The following is a 17,911-nucleotide window of genomic DNA, read 5'->3' as shown; positions in this document are numbered from 1 at the left end:
GCCTCCCCAGCCCCTCTGCCTTCAGCGGCCAAAGAACTCCGTACAAACAGAAGCACCGCTCCCTCCCCAGCCTGCCTGGGAAGCTCAGCGACGTCACCACCACGTGCACCTTGCGCGCTCCCGTCACACCCTCCGGGAAAGGGCCTCCCAAAACCGGGGATCCCAAAGCCTGATTGGCGGAGTCGCCCCCGCCCGCCCGCGGGGAGAAAGAGCCTCCCCAGGCGCCCAGGGCTGCCATGGGTGAGGAGGTGGCGCAGCCCCGGCGGCCTGGGATCGGCGTGGGGGTGGTGGTCACCAGCGCCGCGCACCCCAACTGCGTCCTGCTGGGCAAGAGGAAAGGCGCCGTGGGGGCCGGCACCTACCAGCTCCCCGGAGGCCACCTGGAGTTCGGGTAGGAGCCCTGCGCCCTCCCCTCCCCGCCCTCTTGTCCCGTGCTGTGCCGTGCCTTCCCTTCCCTTCCCGTCCCGTTCCGTCCCGCAGGGAGAGCCTGGCGGAGTGCGCGGCGCGGGAGACGCTGGAGGAGGCGGCGCTGCGACTGCGCCACGTGCGGTTCGCGTCGGCCGTGAACGCGGTGTGCGCGTCCGCGCGGTACCACTACGTCACCGTGCTCATGAAGGGCGAGGCCGAGCCCGGCGCGGAGCCGCGCAACCAGGAGCCCGACAAGAACGAGGGTGAGTAATGAATGTGACGTAACAGAAGGGACTGGGTGGAAAGGGACCCTAAAGATCATCTAGTTCCAACCCCCCTGCCACGGGTAGGGGCGCCTTCCATTACGTCAGGTGGCTAGTGGAAGATCTAGGTCAGCTCCATCCAGCGTGGTCTTGAACTCTTCCAGGGATGGGGCATCCACAGCTTTTCCGGGCAACAGAGAAGTTGCTCGGACAGAATGACTCTGCATGCAACTGAGAACTTGGGTTTATGTTGGTAGTTTCTGCACGATCCATCCTGACTTGCAGAGGAAGAATTTTTATAACACAGAATCACAGAATACCCTGAGTTGGAAGCGACCCACAACGATCATCAAAATCCAACTCCTGGCCCCACACAGGACAACCCCAACAGTCCCACTGTGTACCTGAGAGCGTTTTCCAAACGCTCCTTGAACTCTGTCAGGCTTGGTGCCGTGACCACTTCCTTGGGGAGCCTGTTCCAGTGCCTGACCACTCTCTGGGTGAAGAACCTTTTCCCAAATTCAGTCTAAACCTCTTGTGTCTTAATTCTATACTCTGATTTTTCCCCCCCTTTTTTTTTTCCCCCTGCAGGCTGGGAATGGGTTAAATGGGATGAATTTCCTCCAGCAGATCAACTATTCTGGGCCTTACGCTGCTTAAGAGAGCAAGGTTACAATCCCTTTACGGAAGAGCTTGATCATCTAAAGGGGTACACAGGAAGTCACCAACTAGGGTAAAACCAAATTGTACATATGTAACGCACTAAAAGACAGAGCTGCTTTTTTTGATATGAAAGAAAAAAAGGGTTAATCGTGCTCATGCTGCCCATGTGAAAATATTACCCTTTCCAAAGCCAGAAAGATGCCAAATGTTTCAGTGCTTTTACCATATTTCACATAACAGTGGTCTCTCATTCTAGAGTTATTTCTAGCTGTAGTGTTAACAATTAATATTTGCTTTTATAGCAAACTCAGAGTGTTTTGTCTGGTTAATCTTTATACAGATGAACAGCCATTTGTAAGTTAGAACTCGCCAGAGAAGCTTACTCACTTAGAAACAGTTGCAGCATCAGGCCCAAGAAAATTACTTGTTTAAACCACTGCCCTGCTTTATATGTAAACTTACTTTGTATGTCATGCTGCTTTCCTGTAATTATTGGACCACTTTTAAAACTTAGCCTTGTCTCTTAGCTTTAGTTATGAAGTTACTGTCATGAAAAAAAGTTACATTTCACAGACAATGCCTCATTCTCCTGCAGACAGCAGTGTGTACTTGAAAATCAAGGGTATTATAAATATGAAGAGGTTATGATGGCTTATTACAGGGATGACATTCCCTGATCCTTCTTGTCACTTGCTTTTGTAACAGAGTTCTGTTTGCGGCCTCAGATACATTGAATTTATCTGTTAAAAATGTCACAGATCTCTGCAGTTGATCTGACTTAATGTTACTAAACTCTTATAATGGTGCCTACAGTGTTCTACTAGGCTGACATAAGTAACAAAATCATCTCATTTATAGGTGTAGCTGAATGGCAAAAGTCATACTTTTTTGCCAAAGGGAGTTGTCAGTATTAAACAACTGAATTGGCAGTGAAGATACATACAAAAGATACATACAAAACCAATGCATTTATATTTCTAATTTTTCTAGAATCTGTAGCCAAATTTGGATATTTTCCAGCTGTAGTCACTAGGACATCAGCAGTTAATTTTAGGATATGACTTTTAAAGAAATCACTAATTGGCTCATTTTTTTTCTCCTCAGGGTTCTTTAACACAGTTCTTGTCTGTTTCTTTTAGATATACTCATTGTACAAAAATGTTGTGAGATATCTTTAATTTCTTTTTAATAAAACACAAGCACAATATTGAAAGATTAAAATTGTCTGAAATTATGAGTTGAATCTTCAGTTCTTAAATAAGCTTGAAGGGTTTAAAGCTCTTCCTTACTTTGCACGTACATTTTCTTAAATGGAGATGACTCTTTTTTGCTGAGAAGCAGGCACAGTGATACGAGGTATAAGGACACTACTCCCGATGGCAAGCCTCCTGCTTAGAGTTTGAAGTATTACCTATGTGCAATTTTCCTTGCGACAGACACCCTTTCTCTGAAGTGAAGAAAGAATATAATGTTATACAGCAGCTTTGGAACTGGACATATCACCGAAAATTCCTTTGCTACTGTACCTTTGTAAAAAGCTTATTTTTTTCTATTCAAAAGTGGAGATTTGCTTCCTGAAAGCAACCTTATGTACACTGAAAATTATTCTACCCAGCAGTTAACAAAGAAGCTGTATGAATAGTTGACAGATGTCCTACCCATCTGTCACAAAGAATAATGAGGAAAAAAATATTTAAATTATTTAGTACAATTTTAAATTTTAGAAGGCCTCTAGCTCCTAATGAGAAAACAGTGGCCACTGTAAAATGCCTTGTCATGCAATAAGTACTTTCTTACCCTATTTTGTTAATGGTTATATTTATTCTATCTCTTTTAAATACACAAATAGTTACTGAAATGAGGACACAAACAGTATCTCCATATGTCAGCCTTTCTGTATCCTTTTTAAGTGGACTGATTAAGTGACTACAATGCATTACTGCAACCAGCTGTCAGCAATCCCCAACTTAAATAACCATCTGTATGTATCATGCATTTGTATTTCCCATCTCCACCCCACCCCCCAAAATCTGGTTTAGTAGATTTTCGCTGCTAAGACCCAGTTCTTTCAACTAAGTCTTCACTTTTGCTAAACAGAAAAATATATTATGTACATATCTAAACCACTGACTAACAACACTCAGTTATAACTTTGTGGTTCACTAAACTGCTTCTAACAGACAGAATTCACCTAAAATGGCATTATACTTAGCCAGAGTTGAGAAACATACTCATGAACCGTACACAGTTTGGAGCACTGATGCAAAAAAAGTGATTAGAATGCATCTTATATCCAGAGTCTGTTTTTATGCTAAGTGAACAGTGGGCAGAGCTGTTGCCTTACCTATTTCTTAGATGTAACACATTGGTCCCATTCAATCCTTTCATAGAGTAACACACAACCCAGAAACAGAAGCGGTCTTTGCTTCAGTTCCTTCCTTTCCTGTCTGGAAACAATCACCCTCTCCACAGTATTTCAGCTAGTGAACTACCATACAGCCATAGAAGAGTTTTGGGTAGGTTGCAACATTACACTTTGCATGACTGAAGTATCTATTTTTGTATTTCACTCCAAGAAAAGAATGTCCTTGTAAGTTAAAAGAGACTAGTGAACTGTGTGTGTCATGTGCTGAGAGAGGCATTTAGAAAGAAAATGCTAATTCAATGATACAAAGCATTAGGAAACTCCATTTTGTGTATGATTCTGATCACGTTTTAAGAAAAAAAACCATGAACGGTGTAGGCAAGGTTGACTAGGATGACTGAGACAGGGCACGTGTATCGGGATTAATGTGAATTAAAGAGGAAAGATGTTGGAGGTAAACATCTAAAAGGAAAATATGATACTTAATAAAGGTTAAAATATAGATGCATATGAATAGTCTTAGATTGTGAAAGAGGTGACAGTTTAATAACTCGGAAGATACTTCCAAAAGGAACAGCTGAGACAAAAACAAATTGCCCATTTCTCTTGAAACAAAATACACTGCCCCATATTATGTGATTGCACCTAACTGAAGTCCTTTTCCTTTCTGCATTCCTATGGGATTTGTACACATTTTGGTCATATGTGGCAGCATTACAAAGACTGTCTGAGCAAAGGATTCATCAGATACTTCCTGTAAGGAATCTACAAAATGGAAAAGTGAAGAGAACTGTGATCTGTGCTGCAGGACAGAAACCTGTAACTGCCAGGGGTAACAGTTCCCACTAGTTTTCTGATTTGATCAGAAGGTTACCAAGAGAAAAGCAGCTGTCACAAAATGACTCCTTACTCAAAACAGAACAAGAAATGGAAAGCCAAAGGAAGTGCCTTTGGAAAGACAAAATAACACCGTAGTTGAGGCAGGACATGCAACTGACCAAGTAAACAAATAAGCGGGTTCAAAGAACTAAAAAAAATTACAGATGACAAGAATAAAAGAATCTGTGAGCACTCTGAACGGAAAGGAGCTGAACCCGCAGTGTGCCTCCAGGGTCCCAGGACCCTTAACCAAGTGTTGGTGCAGCCTTGTGAATGGGCCCTCTGCTGCCTCAGGGTCTGCCCAGCTGCATGTGTACCTAATAGGGCTCACCCGAAAAGGACAGGCTTTCTGTTTCTGACTCCTCCTCAGCTGCTTCTAACACTGAGTGGGCATTCTGCAAAGGCAAAAATGGAGTACAAACTTCTGAAACTCAATCAGAATTCAACCACGTGCTGGGATAAAATGTTGATGTTACAAGGTAACTTAGATTCAAGTTTGGAAAATTAAAGTTAGATCAAAGCTGAGTTTATTTATAACAAATCATTCATTATATAATACAATAATTACAAACTTTTTTTACACCTTATTGCCGTATTTTTGTTCTTGGTAAACAGATGATCAAGAATGTGGATTTAGGCAGTAACAAAAAAACAGATACTAAAATTACAAACTTCATGTCTCATTTCTGTGGCATAGAAAAGGTTATCATCAAAAGATTAAAGTTACTAACAAACATACAAGGGGATTCCCCTTACACCTTTTTTCCCAGGAACTTTTGTCATCTAATGTATAGTGAATACATATATATTTACACACGTGTCTCTTGCAAACATACACATTCATACAATCACTGAAAATCTTACATCTCTCCCCAGCAGAAAGCTCCCAGTCATTTTACTTGAATATGTAACGGAAAAACAAAATCTACAGTCCGTGGTTTTTAAATTAGTCACCCTATTTCTGAGCCAGCTGTTATCTTGTCCCTACAAAAGGCTGCTGGCGTAACAAAAGGACATTGCAGTTTGTGACAAACAGCATCCAACCTACCTTCACCACAGGAAAGGTCTACTAGGGATACTGTCCCTCTTGTACCTAGTCTGAGTCACTGCTGCTGCTTGAGGAGTCTGTTGACATAACTTCTACATCATCTTCATTCTCTTTGTTGTGTCCTGGAGGCTCCAACATGAAGTCATTACTATGATTAGGAGGTAGCATGTTCATTGACATATCACTTGACTGCCAAGGATACTGAGGAGCAAGCACATCTGGAAAAAAAATGGGCATAACCAACCAAACTATCAGTTTTGTATATCAAAAAAATTTAACATGACAGCTCAACCAGAACTTCAATTTGAAATCAAAACAAATCTTAAAATCCTTTCTGAATTTTGGACAGATGAAATCCTCCAGTAACAGCTGGAAAACATTTCCTGATGGAATAATTCTCTGACTGTAAAAGTCTACTCTGCCAGAGAGGCCCATTTATGTAGATGGCTCTTGATCTCTCATCACCCCACTTCAAAACAGTATATATTCATACAGAGCTCAAAAGAAGAGAAAAGACATGTGGACTCATCCTCAGCATTTCCCTGGTGGGTTCCTATGGACAGATGTCAGGGTACTACTCCTGTTCAGCTCACCAACCCATTTTATCCAAGGTCAGAGCTTTACAGATCAAGTGGATGCATAATTTCAAGTCACTTCCTAAGAGGTGACAATAGGATTAGACAGATGATCAGAAACACAAAAGCCAAGTTTACTATTTCTCCAATGGAGTTGTAATATTTTTTTTTAACAAATTCAACATAATTTTTGAAAGCAAGCTTTCCATAATGCCTGAAAAAGTGGCTTAAAAGACAGGTAGGAACTGTTTCTGATCTCCTATGAATCCAAACTAAGAAATTTTCCATATTTTAGTCCAATCATTTTAGATTAATACTGAACACGTACAGACCAACTGAACTCTTGATTCGATTACTGTAATTTATGTATGAATGAATGAATCCCACTGAAGTCAATGGAAGTGCCTATTTCACTAAGTAATTAAGGGATTCAAGCTCAATTCCTACAGTCAGTTGTCCCTTGCCATGTCTTTTCAATCCAGAACTTTTAAGCATAAACTTAAAGAAAGCCAGGGGATAAAAATAAACCTCTTTTCTTCCAAATAAAGCTTTCACAATTCCATACTTTGTCATCACTACTAAGAAAATGTTGCTCTGAAAATGCTTCTTTCTAATATGATTTAATATCACTTAGTTTAAAGCCATTTAAAATAAATGAACTCTGATTTGCCTTTGCTAAGGGAAATGTGTAATTGCTGTGACTGTACAAGGAATAAAGAAAAGCAAAACAAAACTGAGTTCCTCTTACCTGGCAGTCTGCCCGCTGCAAGTGCATCCCCTGGTAAGTGTCCATTAACTCCATTGGTGGATGGGTTGTTCATCTGACCCAAGAGACCACTCCTCATTTCCAGATCTGTAGGATATGGCCTACGTGGGTCCCCTTAAAAAAAATGTTTTGAAATATTTAACAATTGTCTTGCAGACATTAGTTTTCTCTTCAGTGCCAAGTTTAATGACCAAAAAACCCCATACTCTGCTTAGTAAGCAACAAGCATCACACCTGTTTTATTAAAATCCAAGCCTGGCTTTCACTTAGACTTTCTTTGTTCATTCAAACTTGGCAGAAAATGCACATTTAAAAAGAAAACAAACAACCCAAAACAACTATAACCAAAAAACCCTACCACGTTTAGAAGATATCTTTGCTCTCCCTGGTACTTTATATCTAAATGGCAAGGACAGGAATTGGATCAAACACATTTTCATTTTGGACAACAAGGGAGTAGTACCCAAAATTGAAACAGTCCTGAATGAAAGTCCTGCTTCTGACTCCATGGATTACCAACATCCTCTGAAAAGAATCCTGTAAGGGGCAAAAGGGAACACAACCAGGCATGCAATAAAAGCCTTTAGCATACTTGGTTTTAACTTACAATCCGGGCCAACATTCAGGGGAAAAAGGCAAAGGAGAGCAGAGGATGCCAGTCAGTTAATGGAAATACATAGTTCCATAGCCTTTTGAATACATGTGAAGTGGATATCCATTTTTGTTGAAAATATTAGATATAACTGCTGAAAACAATATCACTCTAATAAACCCCAGTGGTTTTCACCATATAAAAACATTATAAGAATAGATATTAACCATGATTTATTACAAAAAAGAAATCTATTGTCATAAACACGATAGTTACCTGGTACCCATGTCAGAGGGGCACAAACAGCATTGCTAGCACTGATCCTATGGGCATATTTAATTATTTCTTCAGAGGAAATGGCACCTGGAAGAATGGAAAAAAAGTTGCTGTATTCTCAAGAGATTGCATCATTTAACTATCTCAGAATATTGGACACTAATATCTAAAAGACTGGGAATGTGATTTTGCCAAACATTAAGAGCCTGGTTCAAATGCAATGACTGTTCAGAAGATTCTCAGACTATGCAAAGATGAGCTTTGCAGTGATTTTACAGCCACAAGTTTGGTATATCTTCAGTGTCAACAGTTCTCCAACCTTGTGAAAAACACAAACCAATCTCTTAAACAGTGTACTTGACAAACACAATTTGTAAAACTTCAGCACCTGATTTTTTATGGAGTTTTCTGTAGTAAAGAATTTTTTTGTTTGTTTGTTTAGTAATTGTAGAGCATACCTGTAGGACTCCTTCTAAATATGTGCCTCTAGGAGAGTAATAGAAACTTTACAAAATTCCTTGATTTTTTTTAGATGAAAGAGGTATAACAAAAGGATAAAAGACACTGTAAAAAAAAAACCAAACCAAAAACCAGAGAAAATGCCTCCCTCTCCCAAGAAAAGGTCAGTTCAGCTTGGCAAGTACCACAGTATGGCAGGAATTGCTACAAACTAGTATCAGCAGCTAGGCAGTCTTTCAAATACAATGCACAAACAAACATTCTCTCCCTCTCCTCAACAGACTAATTGAGGCAATTTGGTGAGACACTTAGATAATCACATATACTATTACCAGTCCAAGAAGACTGTTGAGACACTTTATTATTAAGATGTTTCCCCAAAAAATATTTATTTCCTGCTTTTTTATTCTGAGGAAATGGTTATAGTTTCATAATGAAATAGAAATTTGTCTATGTATAAAGCATCCAAAATCTGTGGTAGCAGAATTAAAAAAATAAAAAATAAAAAAGCCCCAGTTTGAGCTCACAAGCTTTACAACTGCATTTATGTAGTATGTACAATCACTGATACTCACCTTTCCGTGCCTTTTCAATTGATTTCAGTTTTTCCTTTGCTTGATAAACAGCTGTTGCCTAGTTGCAAAAAAAAAAAACAACCACAAAGTAAACCAAACCTTCAATGCATCTTTAATTTGTGCACATCTACATAAAGTCAGCTCTGTGAATAAACCCCTTAGTTTAATTGCATTTGAAGAGAGAAATTATTCAGTGAACATTTTCAAAATATACAGAATAAAGTAGATTTAGAAGAAAATTAGCATTATAAAACAAAACTCAATACCATAACTAAACAGCATTTGACTACTGTGAAAAAACCCAAACCACGAAGCTCTTATGAAGTTTTAAATATTTAAATCTTCTCAAACTAACATAACACCACCTTTTCCACAAGTAGATGCTCAAAAGAAAACACATCATTACGAACTTACCAGTATGTGCTCTGCTTCTTTTAGTTGTTTCTGCAGCTGCTGAATATCATTATCCCGCTTTTCTACAACCTTTTCTAAAAGCTGCATTTCATGATGGATTTTTCCCTGATCAACTGCCAACTTCATTAGCTCTTGAAACTCTCCATCTCTCTGAATCAGCAGTTCCAGGATCTATTGAACAAGAGTTTTGTAGAACTTTTAATTTGGCTAGAGTAACAACACACCCTCAGCCCTGCTACAAAGAGGAGCAAATGACATCCATAGGAGTATTTTTGTTTGAATGAAAACTGAAAGAAAATTTCTTTCTGTTTGCAGAAACAGCCTATGAAGCATACAACAAAGGAACAACAACAGGAGAACCAAGAATGCCTTTGTAGCAGGGCCAAAACCTCATCATCAACATTAGCTTGAGTATAGGCAAGGACAAAGGGAGAAAGAAAGAACGAGCAAAAGAACGAACGAAAGAACGGAAAAAAATTAGAAGTAAGGCATTAGGCTTACCCAAAGAAACACAGGTTAGAAAGTCAGCTTACCTGGCTCTCCTCTCCCGGTTGTGGAAGCTTTTGGTTTCTCGAAATTGCCAAAATTTCTATTAGTTCCCTGAAAGGAGAACTGTATTAGTGCAATTTTCTAGGGCATTATCATATCAAGTCCTCATAAAATTATCAGAGTACTGGTATAATTACAAAAGTATTCGTGCACTTGAGTATTTCAGAGTTTTATAGTACAGTGTAGGCAGGCATGTCTCAACCAAGACAGCACATTTTCTTCTTTTTTCTTGGAGTTCATGAAGTACTTGGATATTTGTACTCAAGAAATGTGCTAAGTTCCTGTCAAACTATAAAAGACATAAGCAGAAGCTGAGAAAAGAAACAGTATAATGAAAGTTGTCTTCACCATTTTACTTCTCTACTTTTTCTCCATTTTTTTGCCAACTGAGCAAGTTTCACACGTGTTTAGAGCAATTAAGTCCACACTGCAGAGTCTGTTGTGAAAATACTTTTACAACAAGTATTTCCACAGTGATATATTAGTTGTGTATCAAACACACAAAAATACCAAAAAACTAGTAATATTCTGGTGCTAGGTTAGAAGTGCTTCTCCAACAAACCTCTTGATCACACTTCCATGTAGCCAACTACTTTGCCACTGTTCTGAAAAGCCAGTAAGAACCTCTGAGGGACCACAATACAAAAAGGCATTTTCTGTAAATTCAGCAAAGTTAATTGGCTTTTAAGGCTACGGATGGCAATTCAACCCTATGCATGAGTAACTCTGTATCTGAAGACACTGTCCTTGGAAGGACTGATTCTTTGCTTGCTCCACTGTCAGCAGCTCAGTAGGATGTATGACTGATACAGCAGTGGGACCAGAACCTTAAAATGAAAACAGGTACTTTTCAAAATGTCTGAAACAACCCTCACCAGTAAAGCTCTAAATAGCACCTTGGTCTATGTCTCTTGCTCATTCCTGAACACTACAATGATTTTAAATGGTTAAAGAAACTTGCCATTGTCACTAAAGCTTTATTCTACCTGGCCAATACTGGGCAGTACCAAATTAAATCTGTTGCAGGTAGGTCAACTACTGCCATCAAGGCCGATGTCATGGAGCACTATAATTCTGCCCTGTGTTAGCCAGACATGCACAGACACAGATTCAAAAGTATATGAAGGCCGCAGATTAGACATGTTGCTTTATTTTTGCCCCCACCATCAAACTGATATTGTGACTGTGAAAGGCCTAGCTCCAGGGTGCTGCAACACTTGGCTGATCAACAGGAAGATTCAGTAAATGCTGCTGAGGGTTGCTCTGTCTTCATTATGGTAGAATATTAGTTCCAACATTTAAAAAAAAGTTTACATAAAGAACAAGTGTTTGTTTTTCCCAAAACTACATGTTCTTCAGCAACCCTTGTGTCACAATAAAATCTAAGACTGAGGATAAAACCTAACTAGACACAACAAGGGCAACTGACCAATACCTTGTCCTACTAGTAGCAATCATAGACCAATCCAGTTATATGGATAGTATTATTCCCTCTGAAAATGTTTTCCTAAGCTCCTGCTCTCCTTGAGAGGTGGAAAATAATTAGTTTAATTTCACTGCCAGCAACAACGGTGGACAGCTTGGATAAGGGCTACCAGTCTGGCCTCAAGAGCATGGACTAAGTAATCTGAGCACTTACAACACTCCAAAGATGAGCCCTGCAGCCTACCTGGAGTCATTTAACACTAATACAGGCAATGAGCAGAACAGCTTATTTCATGCAACACCATCTACACATTTCTGACTTCAGCATAATTTTTAGTGACTAATGCCTAAAATCGGTGTATGACGGTGCATTTCACAGGAAATGCAGGTGTCAGCCAAAAGAGAATGACAAGTGGGAGAATAAGGAACCTCCCCTTCTCTCCGAAAATAAGAAACGAAGCATCGCCGGCGCTTTCCCACTGGGGTGAACGCCGGGGAGCAGCGCAGAGCCGGGCCGGGCCGCGCCCCCGCGCAGGACCAGCCCCTCTCCCGGGGGAACCGGCCTGGGAACGGCGGGAGAACAGGAGAACGTGCACTCGAGCCGGGCCAGCGGTCGGGTCGCGCCGATCCCCTCCCACCCCAAGCCCAGGAGCTCCCGCTCCTCCTGCCGCCCCCGCCGGAGGCTCCGCGCACGCATGGCTCCGGCCGCCCTCGCCCCACCCCCGGTGCCCCGCCGCCACCTGGGGCCGACGGGGGGCCGAGCGTGGTACCTGGCCAAGAGCTCCAGGTCCTCCAGTGCCGCCAGGAGCCGGTCCCGGGTGCTGCTCCGCTCCCCGCCGCCCCCGCCGGCCGCCGCCGCCGCCGCCGCCGCCGCCATCGCGCTCTGGGCGCGGACCCGAGCGGGACCCGCCCCCCGCGGGCTCGCGGCAGCGCCCCCGCCGGCCGAGGGACCAACTGCAGCCGCACGGGGCGGCGCATGCGCAGGGAGGCCGTGGGGGGAGATGGTTCCCCCCTGTGCCGGTGGCGCCCGTGAGGCGCGGCGGGACGGGACGGGTGGGAAGGGCCTGCGAGGGTGAGCGGGTCTTGCAGAGAGCCGTGGGCGTGAGGAGGGAGGAGGTAGCATCGGCTTTGATGAGGCCGGATGAGCGTCTGTGAGCGCCCTCTCCTGCAGCCGGGTCGTTGCACGAGGATCTGCGCTAGTTGCTCTTGGAATCACAGGATCAGTTAGGTTGGAAAAGACATCTGAGATCGAGTCCAACCGATGACCGAACGCTGTCATGTCAACTAGACCGTGGCACTGAGTGCCATGTCCAGTCTTCCCTTAAACACCTACAGGGATGGTGACTCCACCACCTCCCTGGGCCGCCCATTCCAATTGTCTAATTGCCCCTTCTGTGAAGAAATTCTTCCTAATGTCCAATCTAAACTTCCCCTGGCACAGCTTAGGACATTGTTCTGTCATTCTATTGCTAGCTGCCTGGGAGAAGAGGCCAACCCCTACGTGGCTACAACCATCCAACTGGAGTGTATTTCCAGTCTCTGGGTTTCCACTACGAGCCTCCAAATGAGACTCAGATATATGCTAAAGACACAGAAAATAGGCTGCAAGGAAAGGGCATGCAACTGAATTACATCTTGGATTTTTCAACTCAACTTCTGAGTGTCTTGGTGTCAAAATATCCCTTAGGAGCCTTCGATCAGATGGAGGATGAAATCACAGAATCACAGAATGGGCCAGGTTAGAAGGGATCACAGGTCATCTGGTCCAACGTCCCTGCTGAAACAGGGTTGTCCTAGAGCATACAGATTCTTGAATATCTCCAGTGAGGGAGACTCCACAATCTCTCTGGACAATCTGTTCCAGTGCATGGTCACCCACACAGTAAAGAAGTTCTTCCTCATGTTCAGGTGGAAATTCCTGTGCATCAGTTTCTGCCCATTGCCTCTTGTCCTATTGCATGGTACCACTGAGAAGGGCCTGTGTCTGCCCTCTTGGCACCCCCACTTTACATATTTATACATGGTGCTTTACTGATGGCCAAAGAAGGTTAAGTGCTTGATACTGAAAATGTAATAAAACTCCAAGCTTTAAATGAGACCAAGCCAAGGGCTTTACCTGGGCTGGCTGTCCCATGAGTGACTGAAGCCAGCAGGGACCCATCTGACGCTGCCCATGCAGACCTGTATGGCTGAGGAGGCTAAAGGCAGCTTGTCATCCATCACAGACCTCCACACACGATGGTGAGGCAAGTAACAGGTGCAAATCCTGCCCCCAACCCTGCCAGCAGTTGAGTTAAAAAATATTGTTTTATTGTGGGGGATTTTAATGGTGCTGTATATGGGCTGGTGCTGTAAATAGGCCTCTTGTTCTGGGTGGGGTCACATTGAAGCCCGTGGAATTTTATATATTCATGGAAGTTTCAGTAATGTGAAAAGACACTGAGAAACCAGGATGGAGGGCAGATGAGGAAGTATGGAGAGAAAGCTAATCTGGGGCCAAGGTTTATTAACTGAGGCAAGCACTGCCACAGAATAACTGGGACCCCCAGACCCCATGTCCTTCTCTGTCAGTAGGCAGCTGCAAGGCCTGCCAGTAAATAGCAATTCTCCCCTGATTAGAGAAAGCACTAGAACAATAACATCCCTGACTGTTCCGGTATTTACTCTGATTATCTTTTACCTTTCACAGCAAGTATATTCCTGAGAAATTTACACTTATTAAAAAAAAAAAGGCAAGAAACTCATTAGTCAGTGTTTCTTTGAATTGTGGTTTAAATAAGCGACTCAACATTATGAGATCTGTGATAAAGCAATAAGATTTGGCAACTCTGACAAGAAGAAAACTCTGCCAACAGGAGTTATTTAAAGTTCATTTACAATACACAACAACTCCCAACATTCTGACTGTAAATAGTTTGGGAATTCTCTTTAAACAGCACAGCAGATAAAATCTCATCAAATAGTTCTGCCTTTTGAGTAACTTTTGCTTCCTTGGTTTTTTCTCTCCTATATTTCCTCACTTTTGTTCAGGGAAAGACGTAATCAGTGTGATGCTGTCCGGTTGTGCACCCAGTTCACTGATTGGTTAGTGCCTGTATGGGTGCATAAACAGAAAGAAATACCAACTTTGAAAACAAAGCAATCCTTCCGCTAAATCACTTTCTTCCTCATACTCATTTTGACATCTGAATTATTTAGATCTGAAGTACTTCTGATATATTTCAGGGCAATAATGCTAGTTTCACTAGAGCTAAAAGCTTGCAGCATTAATAGGACCTCCAAAGTTGACAGGTGTGGATATTGGTTATAGGAGGTTCCTGTAGGCTTATCTTTCCTTCTTCTTGTGCCCAGGAACTTGTTCCCTCCCTTCCTCTTGACAGCAGTACTATGCCCACCCAATCAGGTCAATACCACCAATCTTTCACTGGAGCAGCCACCCTTCTCTCTCAACTTCTCCATTTTCCGCCCCTTTTCCAGGCAACATGTTCATCTGTCTGCTTTCTACTGCCCAGTCCTTCCCTTCTAATTGTCTTGGGGATGTGGCTATGGCTGGGAAGTGCAGGGGTATAGGCAGAGACTTAATTGTGCTTGTGCCCCTGTGTGGGAGGACAGGGTGAGACCAGAGGCATCAGGGAATGCCTGCCCATGCCAAGACACAGAAAGTCATTCAGACTATGTCAGAGGGGTCATCTGCTTCAGGGCAAAGGGAAAGGCTGAGTGAAATGGGCTCATGCCCCAAACTTGCCTGATGGGCTGATTGCTTTAAGACTGAGTAGATCATTTGCTGAATAGACTTCTGGAACACTCGCCCATAGAAAACAACACAGCCTCTGTTTCTCCAGTGTTGGTTCCTCTGTTTCCTCAGTTCTTTAGTGCTTTTGGCCTTCTTTCCCCTGAGTAAACTTTTTTTCATAGTTGTGTTGGTTTTGAGCCAAATCTGCTTCTTTAAAGATCATGCCCCTCCTGAATAACTAAGCATTGTTCCTAATTTTTTTCAGTAGTCTGAGAACGTTTTAGATTATGTGGTCATAAATGTATCTTTCCATCCACAGTGAGATTATTAGACATTTCAGAGCTCTTTCATGTCACATTGTCTTTTCAGTGGTATACTAAATGTATTGTTAAGAACATGCTAGCACAAGCAAAAATAGCTTATTTTATCCTGTTCAGTTGAGTCTCTTCCAGAATGGGCCTTGAAGTGATGATCTCCTCTAGACAGATCCACGAGCAGCTGAGCTGATCTAATAGTTCACCAATGCTGAGAAGCTGAGATGTTGCTGACTCCTCATCTCCCAACCGCAGATTTTCACTCTCTCTTATCTCCTTGGTGTTTGCCATATGCTTCCATAAGCCACGTCAACTCAATAACAAGACTGAGGAATATTTAATTTGGGAGAGGGTGTTCATTTCCTTCTGGGTTAGTGAGTGAACTCAAACCTCATCATATAGAACCATGCCTTCAGGGTGCAGTTTTAGTTACAACTAATTTAGTATGACTGTGGGCTAGTGCTGAAAAGTACGGTCTTCCCCATCTCTCTTCAGCCATGCTCCCCCCTTTTATGAGGTCCAATGACTGTGAGACTGCAGAATGAATCAAGTGAGCAAATGTGTTCAATGGAAATCCATCATTTTTCTGGTGGATTTGTTTTCCGTCAGATGAGCATGTTGAAGTTGTTGAGTTCAGGACTGGCCATTGCTAGGTCACTAGACATAAGGGAGTTTGTGGCCAGGAGAGCAATGAGCTATGCTACTCTTACTAAAAATGAAGTGCAATTCAGACCTAGGTTTCCTCTGGTGCAAAGCCTTTTCTTCCAACATACTATTGTGATTTCTTAACTCCTGGTGTTCCTACCTTACTTTTCATGAACTAGAGGATCACTTTGGAACTTGGAAGTTGAGCTGTAGAGAGTCATCTAAGAAGCCCAAAGCAGATATGTGTTTCAGTTAGTCTGTATCTTTTCCATGCTATGGTGCTTTTCAGCTATCTTCTTATTTATACATTCCAGACACCAGACATCAAGTGTTCAGTTGGCAAGTGTTGGGTATAACATACCTTAAAATAATAAGGAAAAATACTGACTACAGAAGATACATACGTCCCGAAAGCTCTCAGGACCATGTGTAATAAAATAGTGCAATCACTACAAATAAAAAGGCAGGAGAATAAGCAAAGAGAGCAAGAAGGAAAAGGACATAACAAATTCTCATTTCCACTTCCCCTAAAAAATGTAAAAATAAAATCCTTTCTGCCAAATATCAACTAAAATAGAAATCAAACATCTTGAGCACTGCTTGGAAGGATTCCACAGCTGTACTTTGGTCTGTGGAGATGAGAATAATCATCCCTTATTTGTCAAGCTGTCTTTACACAATTAATAGTTTGAAATGCCTCTGATAAATCATCCATTTCTTATGGCTATTTAAAAAGAAATTTTTATTTCCTTGCTCACTTATGTTAGTGATTTTAGAATGAGATGAGAAAGGAAAATAAAAAAATAAAAAAGTGGCTCTGCTTAGCCAGTGTAATTCTAGAACACATTAAAGATGAGGTAAAAATATATAATACTGTGAGCCAAAGCTTATTTTTTTGGGGGGGAAGGAGTGTGAAACACTAGTACATATGGCCAAAACTAGCGTGTGGTGCACCATTCCAGACTGTTCCAGAACAGAATTAACTCTGCTTTGAGCTATATTAAAACTGAGTTACACTGATTTCTGCTGGTGTAAATTTGGGCACAGAGCCCTCAAGACAGGAAGTCACCCAGGCAGAAAGCAGTCCAGGCCTTCAGTCTGCTGGAGGGCTTGTGGGGACCAGTACTGCCTATGAAGCAGGAGGCGTTCAGTGGGAAAGAGAATCAAAACTGGCCCTGCATAGTGAGGGGAGGGAAAAAGGAAAAAAAAAAAATGTCCTTTGAAAAGGGAAAGCTTGTTTGACAATTTGGCCACTAGAGATATTCGCAATCCTGCCAAGTGTTCCCAGGAATAAAAGAAAATTTGGGGGCAATTAAATATGAGATCTTTTCCCTCATCAAGCTAAAAGTTAATGCTGACTACTTCATGAAATAAAACATCCAATTAGGGATAATGAGACTCCTGGGGTAACCCCCCAACACATATTAATTTTGAGTCTTCATTAAGTTAAATGTGTTTATTTGGAAAAAAAAATCTCATTTTCCTTGCGGCTCCTGCTGCAACCTGTTTACCAAAAACTACTGGGACACCCACACAAGCTTCTGTAGAAGCCAGGCTGAAATTTAGAGTTGTTTACTTCCCCTCACAAAAAAATCCAAGGGCAGTGATGACTGCAGCAGTCCCTGCTCACCCACATGCTGAATTCCAGCTAGGCTGATAGGAGCGGTAATCTACTTAGAATTAATCTCTTCCCACATCTCACTCACCCTTTTATTGTGCCCCGTTGCCTGCTAAAGATAAAGCCATCATCTATCTTTTAACTGGGTGAGTTCATCTTCTGATCTCCAAGATGCTACTCCGACTTTCACCTGCTTCACAGTAGTGCAAGTTCCAGACAGGTTTTCAAATACCTGCATCTGACATCAGCTTCTGCCCTGAGATCCAGAAAGAGCAGAACACCAGCCAGAAAGGGAGGTAGCTGGCTTAAATGAGTTTTAAGGACTGAGTTCTAGGGTGAAGATA

The 17,911-nt window shown here is 42.1% G+C and overlaps 2 protein-coding genes across 3 annotated transcripts; one reads left to right on the top strand and one right to left on the bottom strand.

Annotated features, from left to right (window-relative positions):
• On the top strand, positions 1 to 2,543 carry NUDT15 (nudix hydrolase 15). Of its 2 annotated transcripts, none has more exons than XM_027648923.1 (3): positions 1 to 391; positions 481 to 671; positions 929 to 1,103. In XM_027648923.1, the coding sequence occupies exons 1-3, from the start codon at positions 237 to 239 to the stop codon at positions 994 to 996; spliced, it is 414 nt and encodes a 137-aa protein (XP_027504724.1). In that variant the 5' UTR covers positions 1 to 236; the 3' UTR covers positions 997 to 1,103. The 2 variants fall into 2 exon arrangements, with proteins under 2 accessions (XP_027504724.1, XP_027504716.1); XM_027648915.1 differs by lacking the exon at positions 929 to 1,103 and adding an exon at positions 1,263 to 2,543 and having other exon boundaries at positions 131 to 391.
• A 2,539-nt stretch (positions 2,544 to 5,082) lies between these two features.
• On the bottom strand, positions 5,083 to 12,142 carry MED4 (mediator complex subunit 4). Its single transcript, XM_027648902.1, has 7 exons — positions 12,028 to 12,142; positions 9,817 to 9,883; positions 9,284 to 9,454; positions 8,870 to 8,927; positions 7,836 to 7,922; positions 6,950 to 7,081; positions 5,083 to 5,844 (listed from the first exon to the last, which is right to left on the bottom strand). Exons 1-7 carry the CDS (start codon positions 12,132 to 12,134, stop codon positions 5,672 to 5,674), a joined length of 795 nt encoding a protein of 264 aa, XP_027504703.1. The 5' UTR covers positions 12,135 to 12,142; the 3' UTR covers positions 5,083 to 5,671.
• Positions 12,143 to 17,911: the final 5,769 nt, after the last annotated feature.

Source organism: Corapipo altera, unplaced genomic scaffold (genome assembly GCF_003945725.1).
Source record: "Corapipo altera isolate COAL_440 unplaced genomic scaffold, ASM394572v1 0, whole genome shotgun sequence".
In the NCBI taxonomy this organism is placed as follows: domain Eukaryota; kingdom Metazoa; phylum Chordata; class Aves; order Passeriformes; family Pipridae; genus Corapipo; species Corapipo altera.
This window is presented reverse-complemented; position numbering and strand designations above follow the sequence as displayed.

Coding starts and splice junctions, on each gene's coding strand:
- NUDT15 (XM_027648915.1), top strand. CDS start 237: ATGGGTGAGGAGGTGGCGCAGCCCCGGCGGCCTGGGATCGGCGTGGGG. Junction 392..480: donor GGAGGCCACCTGGAGTTCGG/GTAGGAGCCCTG, acceptor TCCGTCCCGCAG/GGAGAGCCTGGCGGAGTGCG. Junction 672..1,262: donor GGAGCCCGACAAGAACGAGG/GTGAGTAATGAA, acceptor TTCCCCCTGCAG/GCTGGGAATGGGTTAAATGG.
- MED4 (XM_027648902.1), bottom strand. CDS start 12,134: ATGGCGGCGGCGGCGGCGGCGGCGGCGGCCGGCGGGGGCGGCGGGGAG. Junction 9,455..9,816: donor AACCGGGAGAGGAGAGCCAG/GTAAGCTGACTT, acceptor CTTGTTCAATAG/ATCCTGGAACTGCTGATTCA. Junction 7,923..8,869: donor AATTGAAAAGGCACGGAAAG/GTGAGTATCAGT, acceptor CCATTCTTCCAG/GTGCCATTTCCTCTGAAGAA.